This window comes from Notamacropus eugenii, chromosome 5 (assembly GCF_028372415.1).
Source record: "Notamacropus eugenii isolate mMacEug1 chromosome 5, mMacEug1.pri_v2, whole genome shotgun sequence".
Classification (NCBI taxonomy): domain Eukaryota; kingdom Metazoa; phylum Chordata; class Mammalia; order Diprotodontia; family Macropodidae; genus Notamacropus; species Notamacropus eugenii.
In genome coordinates, this window is record NC_092876.1 from 32759955 (window position 1) to 32779712 (window position 19758).

General features: G+C 44.0%; 1 protein-coding gene across 1 annotated transcript; it reads left to right on the forward strand.

The window, feature by feature from the left end:
* The first annotated feature begins 11268 nt into the window (after window positions 1-11268).
* GAPDHS (glyceraldehyde-3-phosphate dehydrogenase, spermatogenic) lies at window positions 11269-19693 on the forward strand. The gene is made up of 11 exons (XM_072616322.1): window positions 11269-11567; window positions 14530-14671; window positions 15088-15184; window positions 15330-15436; window positions 16990-17080; window positions 17178-17296; window positions 17890-17971; window positions 18346-18497; window positions 18698-18860; window positions 19063-19160; window positions 19261-19693. The coding sequence occupies exons 1-11, from the start codon at window positions 11510-11512 to the stop codon at window positions 19331-19333; spliced, it is 1182 nt and encodes a 393-aa protein (XP_072472423.1). The 5' UTR covers window positions 11269-11509; the 3' UTR covers window positions 19334-19693.
* The last annotated feature ends 65 nt before the right edge of the window (window positions 19694-19758 follow it).

Below are 19758 nucleotides of genomic sequence, written 5' to 3' on the forward strand. Positions count from 1 at the left end.
GAGAGGGAATTAGATAAACTGGAGGAGTAGGTAAGAGATCTGGGAAACGGGAGGATGCTGAGATCCTAGGACACAACCTGAACTGAGGACACTGAGGGAGACAGGGGGTGATGGGTGGTTAGGGTGAGTTTGGGTAGGTGGAAGAGGCCAAGGCAGTGAAGCTTATGCATGGACACAGAGACTCATTAGTCTTGGCTATCTGCTCCAACCTGGCATCTTAGCTAAGGACTGAATGGCAGATCTTAAAGGCAGATGAAGGGCAAGATTCAGAACTGGAGACAATGGAGGGGGATTTCATTTTTGGTGTGGAGGCCCAGGCTGAGTCAGGGGGTATGAGAGGTACAGGGTGTGAGCGAGTGGAGGTGGGGCAGCTATGTGTGTGGGGGTGGGCAGGTGTGTTTATTGTTCACGTGTTTGTATGTTATGTCCAAACAAGAGTGGCACAACCCTCTCCCCTCCCAGTATTCCAATAGCCTGTGCCCCAGCTCTTCTCCAAGGACCCCCACTCTCCTCCTAGAACCTAAGCAGTCTGTCATTCCCACTTTCTACAACTGGAGATGCATTCTTTTCACTTATGTCAGTTTTCCCAAGGAGACATTTTCCTAATTTCATCACCTTGGGTTCTAGAGCCAATGTCATGGGAGGAGAGAGCTCCAGGTGTGGCTTTTCTGTTCCTGAATGATGGTTGAAAAGGGGTGGGGGCCACCCATGCTGCCTCTTATGACCTCTAGCTAGCTAGAGATCACAAAGAGTAAGAAGGATATGGAGACGAGGGGAGAGGAGAAATCAATTCCTCAGGGACTTCCCAGAAATACAGAGATGGAGCTGTTCCCTTGAGCTTGTTCTTTTTCTCTACTTCCAGCACCCCCATTGGTCTCTCACTGACCCCTCCCATTTCCCCTCACCTTTCCACAACCTCTCCCTATCTTCCTATCCATCTGACTCTATCACCATACCCTTTGTTTATGTTTCTGTGTCTCTGTCTCTGTCTCTCTGCTTCTGTCTCTGTCTCTGTCTCTCTCTGTCTCCCTCTCTATCTCCCTCTGTCTCTCTCTCTCTGTCTGTCTCTCTATTTCTGTCTCTGTCTCTCCCTCTCTCTGGCTCTCTCTGTCTCTCTTTCTGTCTCTATCTCTCTCTCTCTGTCTCTCTCTCTGTCTCTCTTTCTCTGTCTCTCTCTGTCTCTCTCTCTGTCTCTCTCTCTCTGTCTCTGTCTGTCTGTCTGTCTGTCTGTCTCTCTCTCTCTCTCTCTCTCTCTCTCTGTCTCTCTCTCTCTCTCTCTCTTTCTCTCTCTCTCCTGCCTCTATTTGTCTCTGGTCTTCCATTCAACTCCACATGTATTTATTACGTGTAATGAGTGGGGTGGGGAGATGGAGCAATTCAAGGAAGAGAAACAGTTTCTGTCTTCAAGGAGCTTCAATGTCTCCTGGAAGAGAGAAAGCCATGTCCCCAAACAAATGAGACCCAAGGACTCAAGAAAGGATGAGATGAGGCAAATGAGGGATCCAGGCAAAGAACTTCAAAAAATATGAGGGTGGAGAATTAAAGTTCCCATTGAGTCAGAAGACCTAGGTGTGCATCTCCACTCTTCTGCTTACTTCCTAGGTGAACTTTCTGTGGGTTCTCAAACCTCAGTTTCCATATCTGTTAAAAATGGGGGTGAATGTAACTAGGAAATAAGTTACACAGGCAATGGGGTATAGAAATCTATCTTGCCCTACAGGAAAACAAAAGGGAAAGGGATAAGAGAAGTGAGGGAGGGGGGAGTGATAGAAGGGACGGCAGATTGGAGGAAAGGGTAATCAGAATATACACTGTCCTGGGGTGGGGGGAGCAGGGAGATGGGGAAAAAATTTGAAATTCAAAATTTTGTGGAAGTGAATGTTGAAAACTGAAAATAAATAAATTTAGAAAAAATGAGGGTGAGACTACAGGATCTTCAAAGTTCCTTCCAGCTCTAAATCCCATGATTTCTATTTATTCCAGAAATGAAAAAAGTATCTGAAGTTGATTTTCAAAAGAGGCAAAAAGGGCCAAGATGGTGGGGTAGGAACAAGCCATAGAGCTGAGATTCTGCCGACATAATACCTCCAAAACAGATCTAGAAGATGCACCAAACCAAAACCTGACTGGGAAATTTTTTCTTAAGTCACAGTGAGTCATTTGCCCAGCTCAGGTCAGCATTGGGAGACAGACAGGGAGGACTGTAGACACGGTTTTGGGGGGCAGGGAAGGAGCGGTGCCCTTTGTGGAACAATATTTCCCTGGAAGAAAATTGCACCAGAGCAAGAGGAGCTCCCAGTTTGATACTCCAGACACATACTAGATACCTCAATGGGGACAGGTGCCAAGTGGTAGCTTTATCATTCACTACCCAGTTCCAGGTCACAGATCCAGGCTAAGTGAGAAGAGGACTGGAGGGGGGTGGTGGAGAAGAGAAGGCATCACATTCCTGGGTAGGGATGCTATGTTCCAAGAAAGGGAGGAAGTGCAGAAGTGACCAGGCAGCAGTAGTGGTGTGGCTTATCCCTCAGAAGCAGAGGAGGGCCTCAGTTCCAGCACTTACCCTAGCCTTCAGAGGAATAACCAGGGCAGGAATCCCAGACCAAAGTGGGACCTACAATTCTGTCACTGAACCAAAAGAATTTTCTAACTGGCCAATAGGGACAGAGTCCAACATCCTCTACTGTTGTACAAACCCAAACCCAGGACAGGAATTTGAAGAGCTCAGACTTAGTAGTCAAACTTTGCCCTGGATCAGACTCCTTTGGGGGCACTGAAAGCCTAGAGGTTCCCAGCCTGTCTGTAGGATCCTGCAAATCCCACAAATGAATTCCCCAAGAAAGCAGCAACAGGACCAGTCCAGACCTTCCCTCCAAAACGGCTCAAAGCCCGGTCATTTAATCAGGTCCAAAGTCAGGAGTCAGCTGGAAGAATGGGCAAATAACCAAATAAACAGGAATCACACCATAATGTGCTATCATGATGACAGAGATGCTCAAGACACAAAATGCAGAAGAGAATGACAAGTAGTGCCTAATTGAAAAACACAGCTGGGCCACAAACCCAACTAGAATTCCCAGAAGAAATAAATCAAAAGGTTTTTTTAAGAGTTAAACATGGTTTTATATAGGCATCCACTCAGACTCTCATTCTTTGCCAACTCACAAAAAGAAGAAATGAGAGCACTTGAGGGAGAAAAATGAAAAAAGTATGAGAACATGGAAAAAAGAATTAGAAAGTGAATTAACAGCTTGACCCAAAAGGTATAAAATCTGTCCAAGCAACAAACTGTCTAAAAATTAGAATGAATCAAAGAGAAGCCAATGACCCAATGAGATAACAAGAAAAATTGAAGGAAAGTCAAAAAGCTGAAAAAATATCAGAAAAAGTGAGGTATCTCATAGCAAAAGCAACTGACCTGGAAAACAGATTAAAGAAAAAAAATTAATGATCACTGGACTATTTGAACGCTATGAAAAAACCCCAACACCTAGACATCCTATTTCAAGAAATCTTAAAAGAAAACTGCCTAGAACTCTTAGAACCAAAGAGCAAAGTGGAAATAGAAAGCGTTCATCCATCACCTCCTGAAAGAAACTCTAAAATGAAAACTCCTAGGAACATTAGTGCTTCCAGGTCAAAGAGAAATCCTGCAAGCAGTCAGAAAGAAAGAACTCAAATCTTGAGGAGTCACAGTTAGGATCACATGCAAGTACCAGCCAATATTCTGAAGGATGGGAGGACTTGAAATAAGATATCCCAGGAGGCAAAGGATGTCAGTTTACATATCAGAATAACTTACCGAGCAAGACTGAGTATAATGTTACAGGTAAAAAATGGATCTTTAATGAAATCAAGGACTTCCAAGCATTCCTTATGAAAAGACCAGAGCCAAAGAGAAACTTTGAAGTTCAAACACAAGAGTGAAGAGAAACCTAAAAAGGTAAACGTGAATGAACAATGACCAAGAATTAAGCAAGGATAAACTGCTGGTATTAAAATATGGAGAGATGACACTTGTGTCCTCTCTGATCCCTGTCAGCATCAGGGGTCATAGAGGTCTGGGAGTGGTTCTACTACGTTTTATGTCTTTTTTTGTTCTATTTTGTCTTCTTTTTTAATTTAATAGTAGTTTTCTATTTTTCCAATGACATGCACATACAATTTTCAATATTCATTTTTTGAAAGATTTCAAGTTCCAAATTCTTCTCCCTCCTTCCCTTTCCTCCCCCCTCACCAAGACAGCAAGCAATCTGATAGAGGTTATATATGTGCAATCATGTAAAACATATTTCCATATTAGTCCTGTTGTAAAAAAAGAAATAGGACAAAACACAAAACAAAAAAGTGAAAATAATATGCTTCGATCTGCATTCAGACCCCATAAGTTCTTCCTCTGGATGTGGACAGCATTTTCCAAAATTAGTCTTTTGGAGTTGTCTTAGATCATTTTATTGCTGAGAAAAGCTAAGTCAATCAAAGCTGATCATCACACAATGTTATTGTTACTGTGTACAATGTTCTCCTGCTTCTGCTCACTTCACCCAGCATCAGTTCATGTAAACCTTTCCAAGTTTTTCTGAAGTGCACCTGCTCATAATTTCTTATGGAATGATAGTATTCCATAAGATTCATATACCACAACTTGTTCAATTTTTCCCCAAGTGATAGGCATCCCCTCAATTTCTAATTCTTTGCCACCACAAAAAGAGCTTCTATAAAGATTTTTGTACGTATGAATCCTTCCCTCCTTTTTATCATCTTTTTGCGATACAGACTTAGTGGTGGTATTGCTGAATCAAAGAGCATGCACAGTTTGATTGCCCTTTGGACATAATTCCAAATTGCTCTCCAGAATGGTTAGATCAGTTCACAACTCTACCATCTGTTTTGTCTTCTTAAGAGATGAATAGAAAGAGAGATAAAGAGGAATATGGGGAGGGAAAGCAAAGTTAGGGAAAATTACCTCACACAATAGGGGTATACAAGTAGACATCTCTCCAAATAAGGAGAGGATGTGTATTTTCACTCATTCTTCTTTGCTCACTCTTCAAGGAAGGAGAGTTGGAGTACTCCTTGCTCCCCATCACCACTTCCAGGTTCTTCTCCTTCCTCCATCATTCAGGAATGAGGTTCATGCCTTTCATATCTACCATCCAATCAAAATCCTAGTAGCTGTTGTTTACAGACCCCCAGGTCACTTCCTTTCCTTCGTCATTGAGTTCTATACCTGGCTTACAATTTTTCTCTTCTAACTCTTGTTAGAGGACTTCAGCATAATCTTGACTCTCCCTCAAACATGCTAGCCACTCAGTTCCTCAATCTACTCTCCTTCCATTAGATACTCTCCAGTCTACATCAGCTACCCACAAAGGTTGTTATTCACTTGATTTTGCCATCACCTTCAAATATACTAACTCTCTATTCAAAAATTCTGAAATCCCCTTATCTGACCATAATCTACTGCCTTTTCACCTCTTCCTCTGCCTTCCCTTGTCAAACCCTACTCTTTATCCACAAAATCACATCCAATCCTTTGACCCCCTCAGTTCTCTCCCAGATCATCCCCCCTGCACTCTCTTTTCTCTTCTCCATCTGGACCCTTTAATGAATCAGTTCAACACTACATTGTTCTCCTCTCTTGAATCCCTCACCCCCTTATCCTATCCCCAATTATGCCCAGTCAAGTTTCATCCTTGGGTAATTCCCACCATTTATCACCTTTCCTCCAACACACATGTTGCTCTATGAAGGTGGAGAAAATCACATAATTGTTCTGACTAGGTGCACCACAAATTTACATCACACAACCTCACCTGGGCCTTCACTGCTGCCAGGCAATCCTACTATACCTCTCTTATCATCCCACTCTCCCACTCTCCCACTCTCCACTAGTTCTTCCAAACTTCATCCCTCCTCAAATCTCCCATGGCTCCCCCTCGCCCACCCTCTGAGAACCTTGCCTCATATTTTGCATCAGCTTCCTCTTCATCTCTTATCCCTCAGGTGCCTTCAACCACTCTTCCTTCCTTCTCCCCTTCTCATATGATGAAATGGCCTTACTCCTTACCATGGCCAACTCCTCTATCCTCTCAAGTAATCCTATTTCATCCCATCTCCTCCAATAGACTGACCCCTCTATCATCCCCATTCTTCCATTTATTAATCTACTAGCTCCTTCCTCCTGCCTACAAACATTCCCCCCACCCCATCCTGAAAAAATTCTTACTTGGTCCGTCCATTCCCACTATCTGCCCCTGTAACAAAACTCCTCAAAAAGGACATCTACAACAGGTGTTTCCACTCTCTTCTTAACGTCTTATAATCTGGCTTCCAACTCTATCATTCTACCAAAACTGCTCCCTACAAAGCTACTAATGATGTCTTAGTTGCCAAATCCAATGGCCTTTTCTCAATCCTCATTCTCCCCAGCCTCTCTGTAGTCGTTGACACTGCTAATCATTCTATTCTCCCCTTGATACTCTCTCCTCTCTAGGTTTTAAGGACACCTCACTCTTTCTCCTGGTTCTCCTTCTCCCTCTCTGACCTTTCCTTCTGTGTCCTTTGCTGGATCCTCCTCCAGATCATACCCACATAGCACTAGCAAAAACACAGGCACAAAGTTCAGATATGACCTGAACTGATATGAGATAAATGCCTCTTGGACGAAGGGAAGCATTTGTCTAATTAATAGGTAAGTCAAAAGTCAGTCAATAAGCATTTATTTTATTTTTAAGTTCCAAGTTCACTCCCTCCTTCCACCCCCTCCTTTATTCATTAGAAGGCAAGAAGTATGGTGCCCATTATACATATGTTATCATGCTAAATATATTTCCACATTAGTCATTGCAAAAAATAAATAAATAAAGTGAAATAATCTGTTCCATTCTGCACTCAGAGTCACCAGTTCTCTCTCTGAAGGTAGATAGCATTTTTCATCATCAGTCCTTTGGAATTATTGTGGGTTAGGGTAGCTAAGTTTTTCACACTTAATTATAGTTACCATATTGCTATTACTGCAGACAGTTCAACAAGTATTTATTAAGCACTTACTATGTGTCAGATACTATGTTAAACTTTGGTAGTACGGGAATTATTTTAGTATTTGATGGTGGTGATTAATATGGGATCTGTGACTTTTTATGTCAAGGCAACTGGGTTCAATGACTTGCCTGGAGTCACAGAGCTAGTGTCAAGCATCTGAAGTTAAATTTGAACTCGGGTCCTCCTGACTCCAGGGCTGGTGCTCTATCCACTGTTCCATCTAACTGCCCCATCTATAAACTTTAAAAAAATATTTTGATAGCTATATTTCAACAGAATTGGCTCCGTTGTAATCCAATGTAAATGGTTTTATGAATTTCAACATTATTCCAAGTAGGGGTTCATAGGCTCCACCAGACTTCCAAAGGGATCCACAATGTGAAAAGAGGTGAGAAGGAATTCCTAGCTTAGAGAAGTCTGGCTATACCAGAACCAGCTGAAGGAGGTGTTGATGCTTGCCTTGGAGAAAAGAGGATTTAGATTGAGTAGGGGGAGAGGAGGGAGGACATGGGAAAGCAGTCTGAAAATATTGGAGGGGTTTTCATGGAAGAGAGATTAGCCTTGATCTGCTTTGCCCCAAAGGGCAGGGCTAGGATGAAGAGGTGGAAGTAGACATGGTATTAAAAAATCCTATCAATGACAGCCTTCCCCACACGGAATGTGCTGCTTAGGGGCATAATGGGCTCTTCTCAGAAGAGGTATTCAAGTAAAAGTTGGATACCACCTGTCATGCATTTTATAGAAGTAGCTCTTGGCCTATTTCTAGGTCAGGCTAGATGGCTTCTGAGATCCATAACAACTCTTAGATCCTGTGGTCCTAAAAAGAAATATATATAATAGCTTCAGAGAATAGCAAGATAAAAGGAAAGAACAGGATTTGCTATTCTTAGGATGGAGAAGACTGCATATGTTTGTAGACAAAGACAAAGGAGAGGGAACCAGTAGAGAGAGGAAGATTGAAAGGTAGCAGTGTCTTGGAAAGAATGCAGGATTTAGTCACTCAGACTGGATTCAAATCTACTTACTACCTGTGTAGACTCTGAGCAAGTCACAACCTCTCTGTGCCTCAGTTTCCTTAGTTATAAAATAAAGGGGTTGGATTCTATAGCCTCTCAGGTCCCTACCAGCTCTATATTTATGATCCTATAATTCTTTAAGGTGAGAAAAAGAGAGAGAATAAAGTGGTGACGTGACTTGCACATGGTATTCAATTAATGAATATTCAAGGTACATTGGACACTGACATGTTCATTGAAATGAGTTAAATTATGGGTAAATTAAAGTCCAAGAAGAGATGGGATCAAAGGCATAAAGAGAAGGGTTAACGTTGGTATGGAAGAAAGTTACCTTTTCTCTCTGAAATGAAGGAAAAGGAGGAAAGGATAGGTAAAATAGCCTTTGAGTTGTTAAGTTGGGAAAAGAGGGAAGGACAGTGAGAGCAGGGCTGGGGATTTGGGGAAAGAGAAGATCTGGAACAGGCTCTGTAGGGAGCATAGTGGTTATTATCCTTCATTCTCATAGAAGACCATGATGACATCATCGTATTGGAGTCAAGATACAGTCTGTCTGACTATGGCTGATCAGACCTATATGAGCTTGGAATGCTCTACCACAGGTTGGGCACAAATAATTTTTCAGAGAGACCTTGAGTGTGTCTTTATATTGGTACTTTTGACCTCCATGGGAGCACCTACCTCATGTGAGTTCTTTGTAAAACAGTATTTGAGGCAAACATATATTTGGCATTTGAATGTGGTCAGCCCATCAGAGTTGTACTCTCTCCATAGAGTTTGAAAGCTTGGCATTTTGTCTTGAGAAAGGACCTCAATGTCTGGTTTACCTTATCTTGCCAGGTGATCTTCAGAATCTTCCTAAGACAATTCAAATGGAAATGATTCAGTTGCCTGGAATAGTGGTGATAGATTGTCCAGGGTTCGCAGGCATACAAGAATGAGGTCAGCACAATGGCTCTGTAGACCTTCAGTTTGGTAGTCTAATACCTCTTTTCTCCCATGGTAGTCTAATACCTCTTTTCCTATGGAGCCTCCCCAACACTGAGCTAGCTCTGGCAATGTGTGCACCAACTTTATTTTCAATGTGTACATCCCTGGAAAGCATACTGCCAAGGCAAGAGAACTTATCCACAGCATCAAAATTTCTCCATTTGCTGAAACCAATGGTTCCATGTATGGATGGTGTGGTGCTGGCTGATGGAGAACCTGTGTTTTCATGGGGTTGATTGTTAGGCCAAGATAGCACAAGCAGCAAAGAATCAATTCATATTTTGTTGCTTCTCAACTTCAGAGGTTACAATGAGGGCACAGTCATCTGTGAACAAAAACTTCATGTACTAACTCTCCCTCCACTTTAGTCTTGGCTTGTAGCCTTTTCAAGTTAAATAATTTACCTTCAAAGCAATAGCTGACCTTAATGTTCACTGAAGAGCCTGATGATAACCCGGAAAACATCATGCTAAAAAGCATGGGAGCAAGCACACAATCCTGCTTCACTTCACTGGTGACTGGGAAAAGCACAAGAGCATCATCCATTATCCAGAACCTGTGCAAGCACACCATCATGAAGTCAATTCTGATAAACTTCTCGGACAACCAAATTTTGCCATGATTTTTCACAAGGACTCACAATGGACAGTAACAAAGGGCTTGGTCAGATGGACAAGCCTTGTGTACAGACCTCTGTTCTGCTCCTGGCATTCCTCCTGGAGTTGTCAGGCAGCAAACACCATATCGACACCTCCTTGACCCTTTCTGAAACCACACTGGCTCTCAGGTTGTTGATTACCTTCCAGATGAAAGATTAGCCTATTAAGGAGGTCTCTGGCAAGAATCTTGCCAGCAATGACTAAGAGAGAGAATTCCCTGTCTGTCACTGGACAACCTATTTCCTTTCCCTTTATAGAGATGGATAACGGAGGGACTTGAACTTCTGGGGGATCACCTTCTCTTGCCAAAAAACCCAGATAATTTAAGCTATCTTTTGTAGGAGCAGTGGACGTTGTAGATCTCAGCTGAAATAGAATCAGCAGCAAATGCCTTGCCACATGAGCGGAGCCTAATGGCATTCAAAAGCTCTTTTTCAGTTGGAACTTCAGCTAGGGAAGGATACGACTTCAACCTGCAGTAAGTGGTCAATGGCTTAGCATCGATTAACAACAGTCAGTTGAGAACACTATGGAAGTGTTCAGTCCAGTTCTGTAGGATTATGTCCTTATCCCTAACCAATGTGACTTCATCAGTGCTGAGTTAGCTGAGATGCACCTCTTTGATGGCTTGCAGATCTGCCTCACTTAAATCCAATTTAGGCTGAGAGTCACACAACTTTACCAGGGAGTGTGATAAGAAGGCAAGCAAATATAACCACATAGATTGCCATGGAGATGAGATCTTGTTGAAGTTAGGAGGGAATATCAGGGAGCCATTTCCATATTTCTGCCTTCTTCCCCATCCTTCTCCCTCTGTCTCCCCATCTCTCAAACCACATTATTCTAAGTTCCATTGCCCCCTGCAATAATGACAGCTAGAATTTCTCTAGCTCTGCAGCACACATGCACCAACACACATAGAGATCATCTTAGTCAGTCAACAAATCAATCAACAAACAGTTGGCCAACAAGCATTTATTAAGTGCTTACTACATGCCAGGCACTGTGCTAATGATGGAGAGCCAAAGAAAGTCAAGGTGGGATTTCAACCCCTCTGACTTAGGAGCCAGTACTCTTTCCACTACGTCTTGGATATCCTTATGATTAATAATATAACCATATTACATATAATATAACATATATGTGTGTGTATGTTTTAACTAGTTAGGAAAATCGGTTCTCTACTACCATTTCTTTACTCCTATATTTGGTGACGAATCCAGTATCTAGCTTTGATCAAAAGAGATATTTGTCAAGTGTATAACACAGTGTCTGGCATACAGTAGGTGCTTACTAAATGCTTGGTCCATTCCCTTCCGTTCCCCGACATTCACCACAAAATCTTAGGTGGCTGGGAAGAAGGGGGGAGATGCTCCACTTGAGCACAGCATTGACCACCTCAGAGCGCAAGGTTACAGCGAGGAGGTACGTTTGTGCCTGGACCGAGACCCTTCCGAGTCACCACTTCTGCTGGGTGTGGACGTGCTGGGTGTAGAGACTCAAATTTCTTCTGTGCGGGTCTAGCGTGAGCTAAGCGTAGACCGCGTATGCTACCAGGTCTTGTAGGGGGAAGAGGGGACCACAAGACGAGCGACGGACGCTGCCTCAGATCTCCCCCGCCCGAGTGGGTGCCTTCTTCTGTGAGGTCAGGGTGCTGCTCAGTGGGAAAGAGCACTGTGACGACACCGCCGGCCCCTCAAGAACCCAGCAAGCAGGGCAGCGGGAAGACTCAGTAACATCGCAGCGGGGACGCAGGTTGGACGCGAACCATGAGAATTTGAAAGGCCATGACAGGCTAAGGCCATGCCGAAACGAGACGTCATCCTCACCAATGTCACCGTGGTCCAGCTGCGGCGACACGGTGAGCCACCTCGCCCAAGGCAAAGGGGCGTGGATCGGAGCCACCCGCGGGGTCTTGGACGCCCCCGTGGCGCCCAGGGAAAGGGACTGTAGGCCAGTTCTGAACGAGTCTCCCAGCACCCTCAGGTCCGAGGAGGAGTCTGGCAGGCACCACGTGCTTCTTCCCCGAGGTGTGGCCAGACCCTCCTTCCACAGCTCTTCTGCTCCCATAGGTACAAAAGCTGACAGCCAGGACTTGGATGGAATCCTTCCCTTCTTAGCACAGTTATAATAATGACACACTGACCCTCCACCAGCAAGACTGGAATTCCACTCAACCCTAGCAACTGTTCTTCCTCTTTTTCCTCCTCTGCTTTTCATGGTACTAGTCTCCCAGACCCTGGGGTAATCCTGCTTTCCCCAGGAACCTGGTTTGGGGGTGGGGTAATGTTTTTGAATTGGATCTTTCCCATGAAAAGACTTCCTAATACACCTTGAAGTCCCATTCCCAGAGCTGAGAGGTAGAGAAGACAGATAACAATTGTCCTTACTTAGGGGAATAGGAAACAGCCCCAGAGAGAAAGCTCACTAAGCTGTTCTGAAAAGGATAAAGAAACTCATAGTCATTAATTATTATTGAATTGCCATCACTAGAAAATTATTATCATTGCTTATTAACATTTATTGCCACTAAGACACCTCGGGCTATATCTATTAGATGTTACACATTAAGATTAGCAGAGACAACATCCCCTCTCAGGACTCCTGAGTTCCAGCCGCCATCTCTCTATCTTTCCCTTTCAAAACCATCCTCCTGTCAGGGTCTTGATTTTATTAGCATTGTGGAACTTTAAAAGGAACTGAGAGAATGAAATCTTCAATGTCATCTAGACCATCTAGACCCCTCATTTCACAAACAGGCACCCTGAGAAGTCAACCAGTTGCTCCAGAGTTTTAAGCCAAGTCTTCTGAGTCCACATCCATTGCTCTGTTCACTGCATTGAAGAATAATTCTATTAAACGCGCATTTTCAAGACTTGACCTCTTTGTCTTGTCACACAAACATAAAGCCCTCCAAGCTCTCTAGTCCTCATATGCTTCTTTGCCCTTCCAAAACCTTAGTGTCACTCCAACTTTCACATATTAGAGACTTTGGTTTCTTCCAATGTGGTTTAAGGGGTTCAGGGACCCCTCAAGGACTGAAGTACAGGAGAGGGTCATCCGGAATGAATTCACAGACTCAGACATTCTTTAAGTCAAGTTGTCAAAGGTTTATTGTAACGCCAATATGGCGGACAGAGCTCCTTAAGGAACTTGCAACTTAATAAATAATGTTAAAGCTTATATAGGAAAAGTAGTGGATTATCTGGCAGATAGGCTAATTAAGTGATAACTTACAACCCTGGTCACAGGCATCATTCATTACTGGAAATGGGGAAGGGGTTTCTCAGGGATATATTTTTGGTCTGTTATGCCTGTAGCAAGACAGCTTTGAGAGTTGACATCAATAGCTTGACTTCTGGATTGTATACGTTAACTGTGGGAATCAATACATGATAATTCTTTGGGTACAAGATAGTCCTGTTTTTACAGGGGAAATTCTACAGAGTTTAGCTTGTTCTTGTATCAGGGAAAGATAGTTTGCCTCATTGGGGCCCACTCATGAGTCATTGCTAGGCATAGCATCCTTGGACTTGGGAGAAAACTGTCAAAGTTAGTGTTTTGAGGCTAGGAAGAAATATGATCTTGGAATTGGGGTCCAAGCACAAGCACCCAAGCACCCCATCATCTTCCTGTTAAAAGTCATCATCCATCATCCCCCTGTTAAAAGCCCAGCTAATCTGCTCGCATTTCCTTCACACAATTTTGATGCACCTCCCCCAACATAATAATTACCTTTCTGACTTCCTTTCACCAGCCCTTGAAAGTAGATGACCACTATTTGGAATTAATTACTAAAATGTCCATCTCCTTTCACTCAGAAGTTCCATTACTGGGCTTAAGTAGCAAAGAAGTCAATGATAAAAAAAAAGCCCCCATTATGCACCAAAATTTGTAGCAACATTTTTTTGTGATAGCAAAGAATTGGAAACAAAGTAAATGCTCATTGATTGAGGAAAGGCTAAAAAGTGGTGCTACCTTAATGGAATAGGAATATTACTGTGCTGTCAGAAATGATGACTGATGAATACAGAAAAGCATGGAAAGATCGATGTGAACTGATACAGAGTCGAGTAAGAAGAGACAAGAGAACAACATATTAAATAATTACGATGATATAAATGAAAAAACCATAACCACTCCACTGCACCCCCAAACTGAATGTTGCAAAATTATAAAGAACAAGCCTGGCTCACAAGAGGAGATATGAGAAGACACTCCCACCTACCCCTTTGTAAAGGTGGGAGGTTCACAAGTGTTGCATATCTTTTTAGAATTTTTCGAGGTATTTATGTTACATTGATTTTTTCCCTTTTTTCTTTTTCTTTTGACTTTAAAAATACTATTTGTTATATGGAATGAATGACTTTCTGGGAAAGAGGGAGGGATTCTGGGAGAAACCATGGTGATGCAAAAAAAGACCATATTTTTTTAAAAAGTGCCTACAAGCTCCTCTTCTGCAGGATATAGTCCTCAGTTCTATGCCACCCAGCACTTACGTGTATATTGACCACATAATTTTGTATTTGGTGATATCAAGAGAGAAAAAACACATAAGTGTGTCACCAACAATGGTAACTACAAGTATGAACTGACATCACATTAACTGGCACTCTTTTCACATCTGTCTAACTGATCACTTCAACCAACTTGTTTGTTCTTCCAAGGCTGAAATCAATTCTCATGTTTGTTGTATCCCTTCTCATAGTGGAGAAGTGAGCTCTGTCCATAAGGAGCAACCTAATGAAAGTTTCTATCTTTTCTCTGTGTGTGTGTGTGTGTGTGTGTGTGTGTGTGTGTTGTCTGTCATCCCAAATGAGCAGGTGGCAGATCACAACAAAGCGAATCAGAAACCAATGCAGCACCAGTTCCAGGCAAGCTTGGACCAACAGCCTCAGCATCCCGTGGCCCAGCCTCTCCCAAAGCAATACGTGGAAGTCCCGGGTTAACAGTGGGCATCAATGGGTGAGTCTTCTTGATTTGTTCCGTCCATTCTGAAGCCATGTGATTTTAGGCTTCCCTGAGAATTCCCTTCTGAGTGGAGTATAAAAGGAAAATTGTACTATATATAAACTCATCTTCCTCTTTCGCCTTCCCCCTATCATCCCACAACCTAAAAAATTTCCCTGAATTTCCTTCTTCCTAAAACCAAGAGCTATCTAGGTTTCCCCAACCTCCAACCCCTTCCAATACCCTTTCTTAATTAGTCAGCCTTCCTTAATCCTTTACATGTTAATCCCCTACACATACACACATACACACCACATACCACACACGCACACATGCATGCACATACACATGCACATGCACAGTGATAATTTTGACAAGGATTGGTGGGTGGAAGGTTTCTGACCACACCTGTCTCTTTCATACTACATCAGATTTGGACGTATTGGGCGGCTGGTGCTACGAGCCTGTATAGAGAAAGGAATAAAAGTTGTCGCAGTAAATGATCCATTCATCGATGTCAACTACATGGTAAGAAAAGGTCCTGACGACAGGAGGAAGAAGGAAGCCCCTAGTCTCACCTGCCCAAGCATAGGAGTGGGATCTCCTGGGGATGTTTCTCGTTGCCCTCAGCACTGCTCTTCTCCCTAACACATTACCCTTCTCTTTCCTTAAGGAATACATGTTCAAGTATGACTCCACTCATGGTCCCTTCTATGGTACTGTTGAAGTCAAGGATGGGAAGTTGGTGGTAAACAAACAAGAGATCACTGTCTTCCAACAGTAAGACACTTTTCTCTAGGGGCTAGCCACAGAAAGATTTGAATGGGAGCAAATTGGGAAGATAGGTGTGGGAAAATAAGAGCCAGTTTATCAAGCACCATCTGAAGAGCTTTCCTGGAATGCAGAATAAGGGAGAGCTGAAACAAAGACTTGGAATCAAAGGGTTTATAATTTAGTAAAGATTACAAACAACTTTGAGAAACTTTTCAGCACTGGACTCCAAAGGAATCCCAGCTCAGTTATAACTCTGTGTGTGATCTTTGGTAAGCCATTGGATCCCTGGGCCTCTTAAGTTCAAATGAAGAGACTGAATCTGTAATTCACACAATTTAAGAGTGAAAACGGACCTACTAGGTCATTTAGTCCAACCAATATCTACCTGAGATCCTTTCTACAATATCTAACAAGTAGTCATCTATTGAAAGGGAAACTCAGCATCTTCCAAGGCAGCCTGTTTCACTTTTGGACCCCTCATTGTTATAAAGCCTTTTCTTGTATTGAGTCAAAAAACTGCCCCTCTAGAATTTCAACCTGTCACATCAAATTCTCAGCCAAGTCAAAGATCGTAGAGATTTTAGATGAACCCAAAGGGTCTTTTCAACTCTAATGGCCCATAAATGAGAGAAATGCTCATCCCCTATACAGGCTAATCAATCAACAAGCATTTTTATTAAGCACTTTCTATATTCCTTCCAGGTAACTGTGCCAGCTCATAGTGGATAAAGTGCCAGACCTGAAGTCAGAAAGATTCATCTTCCTGAGTTCAAATCTGGCCTCAGGCACATACTAGCTGTGTGACCCTGGGCAAATCACTTCACCCTGTTTGCCTCAGTTTTCTCATCTGTAAAATGAACTGGAGAAGGAAATGGCAAAGCATGCCAGTGTCTTTGCCAAGAAAACCTCAAATGGAATCATGAAGAGTCAGATGTGGCTGAAAATGGCTGAACAGCAACAATTAACTGAAGAAAACAGGGCTAAGTGACTTGCCCAGGGTCACACTGCTAGGAAGTGTTTTGAGGACATATTTGAACTCAGGAAGATGAGCCTTGCCGATTTCAGATCTGACACTCTATCCACTGCACCATCTAGCTGCCTGTGGCCATAAATAGGCACACAGAAGATGCAAGCAGAAGGGAAGGCATTGCCTATAATTATCCCCATTTTACAGATAGATACCTGAAACTCAGGTTAAGTGATTTGCCCTAAGGGTCCACCCAACTAGTAAGTGTCTGAGGCAGGATTTGAAACTCAGGACTTTTCTGATTCTGATTCTAATTCTAACACTCTTAACCACTGGCTCCAGCATAGTTAACCAGGGGAGGCTTCTAAGCAACGAGTTGAGCTAGATTTTTGAAGGAAGGGAAAGGATGACATCTCAAAAAGGTGTGCACAATCAACAGTCTTTGAGGGGGGGATTTGATTGATCTTTGATGGCTCTGACCAAGGGAACTGGGCAAGAGAAGAAATAGGGTAATCAAAGAAAGAGCATTAATGGTATTGGAGGGGGGAGGGGGGAATCAGGTTCATGGAATATTTGCCTCCCCTTCCCCTAGCATGCAACCTGAAGAAATTCCCTGGAAGACTACTGGGGTCATATATGTGGTAGAATCCACTGGATTAAACCTCACGACAGAAAAAGCCTTGGTAAGAGAAGAGGCATGTGGAGTGAATGAGGGGGCTCAGAATCAGGTATTGAGGTTGGGGGGGGTCACTGTAATGTGTAATCTTGTCTCTCCACTAGGCCCACATCAAGGCTGGAGCTCGTCGAGTGGTGATCTCTGCTCCCTCCCCTGACGCTCCCATGTTTGTCATGGGTGTTAATGAAAACACCTATAACCCCAACAACATGACTGTTGTCAGGTAACTAGGTGATCTGGGTGGGGGTCCTCCAGAGACCATGCTTTTGACGTGGTCCTTCTGACCTTGAACCATCTTCAACCATCCCCTAAAGCTTTGTTGCTTTTTAAGATTTTATTTCTATTGATATATTTCATTTCAACATGACCTTCATTTCTGAATGTATCCCTTCCCCCAAGTGATCCATTCCTTGTAACCAAGGGAAAAAATGAACAAAAGAAAAAGCTCAGCACAACTAACCAACATCAGCTTAGTCCAACAGAACATACAATGTTCACTATCTTTAGCTCTTCACCTCTACCAAAAAGGGACAAAGATACACTTTCATCTAGTTCTTGAAGGTCATTATAATTCATGTTCAGTTTCATTTGTCCAAGAGAAAGTCTTTCCATATATATATATGTATATGTATATATATGTATAAACCCTCCCATGTTTCTCTGAATTCTTCAGTAATCATTTCTTATGAGATAACATCCTCTCACATTTACATTGTACAACTTCTTTAGCCATCCTCCACCCACATTTAATTTTGTCAAAGTCAAAGATTCTGATATCTTTCCCATCCCACTCTACTTCATCTTTCTCTGTTCTAGCAATGCCTCCTGTACCACCAATTGCCTGGCCCCTATAGCCAAGGTCATCCATGATAATTTTGGGATATTGGAGGGACTTATGGTGAGCATGAGGTGGAAAGGGTAATGTGGGACCATACAGAGTAGGAGAGAAGAATGGAGGGATGGAGATGGGTGAGAGTGAGGGGACCTACCTGAAATCTCTCTCTGTCTTTCTATCTCTGCCTGTGTGTCTGTGTGTGTTTCTGTCTGTCTCTTTCTCTGTCTGTCTGTCTGTCTGATCACTCTCTCTCTCTCTCTCCCTCCCTCCCTCCCTCCCTCCCTCCCTCTCTCTCTCTCTCTCTCTCTCTCTCTCTCTCTCTCTCTCTCTCTCTCTCTCTCTCTCCCCCTACCCCCCCAATACTTTGGGAAGGGAGGAAACCCAGGCTGGACTAAATTGGGATGAACGTTAAGGTTTAATCCCCCTCCTCCCCCCAGACCACAGTCCATGCTTACACAGCAACACAGAAAACTGTGGATGGACCTTCAGTCAAGTCATGGCGGGATGGCAGAAGTGCCCACCAGAACATCATCCCAGCCACCACTGGTGCTGCCAAAGCTGTGGGGAAAGTCATCCCTGAACTTAATGGGTATGAAGACTGGGTTCATGTCTTCCTTTAAGAATTGGGGTAACAAAAAGGAAGTATGGGAGCATATCTGAAGATCTGGTATGGGGGAGCTGAATGGCACTGAGGACACTGGAAGAGGTGTAGGGGGAAGCAAGGGTAGAAGCCAGCATCATGGATCCCTGACTCATTCTGATCCTTTCTCCTGTCTGTGGTGTGTTCAGGAAACTGACAGGGATGGCATTCAGGGTCCCAGTCCCTGATGTCTCTGTCGTGGACCTCACATGCCGGCTAAACCGACCAGGCAATTACGAGGCCATTAAGGAAGCTATGAAGAAAGCATCTAGGGGGCAGATGGCTGGTATCCTCAGCTACACAGAGGATGAGGTGGGGGCCTGGGGCTGGGGGTGGGGGGAGGTTGGAGTGGGGGTCGGAGACAGGCATCCTGGAGACATGATGAACTTGGAGGAAGGGCTAGTGGCTGAGCATGAGCCCCTTGTTCCCAGAAAGATCCATTGGAAGTGAAGGGTGGGTGCATTCTCACTCCTTATCCTCGCCTCCTTCATTCAGATGGCTTTCACTTCACTAGGTGGTCTCTTCGGACATCATCGGAAACCCTAACTCCTCTATATTTGACGCCAAGGCTAGCATATGTCTCAACGATAACTTTGTCAAACTTATCGCCTGGTGAGCTGGGAAAAGGAAGGGAGGTCAGGGTGGGTCCCCGTGGAGGCGGACGGAATCCCTGATCCCATTCCACCGACGCGAACCGTGCCCCCCACCCCAGGTATGACAACGAATATGGTTACAGCCACCGGGTGGCCGATCTCATGAATCATATGCACAGCAAAGAGAAGTGAGGGGGAGGGGAGCCCCGCTTCTGAGTCTTCTCCCCCCGCAGGGAACTGCGCGCTCCTTCCCCTCACCGCCGGGACCTCAGTCTGGTCCGGTCCGCCGGCGTCGTCCCCTGCCCTCCATCCCCAATGCAAGCATCTCCATCAGCTGCCCCTGTCCTACCACCACTGGTGCCCACCACTTCCCGCGCTGCGCTTGGGGTAGGGGGTCACCGTGTGTGTGTGTGTGCGCCTATCTGCTCCTCAGGACTTACTACCTTCCCGTCCAGCCCTGGTCCTCCCAGCTCCTCCCCTCAGGGGCTGCTCCACAGGAGGGGACCCGACAGATAGTGCCGACATGTCCAATAAACATCTCAGCACCCGCTAGGAAGCTACCTCGGACGGCTGTGTGCGCCGCAGCGTGTGTGTGTCTCTGTACGTGTGTGTACTGG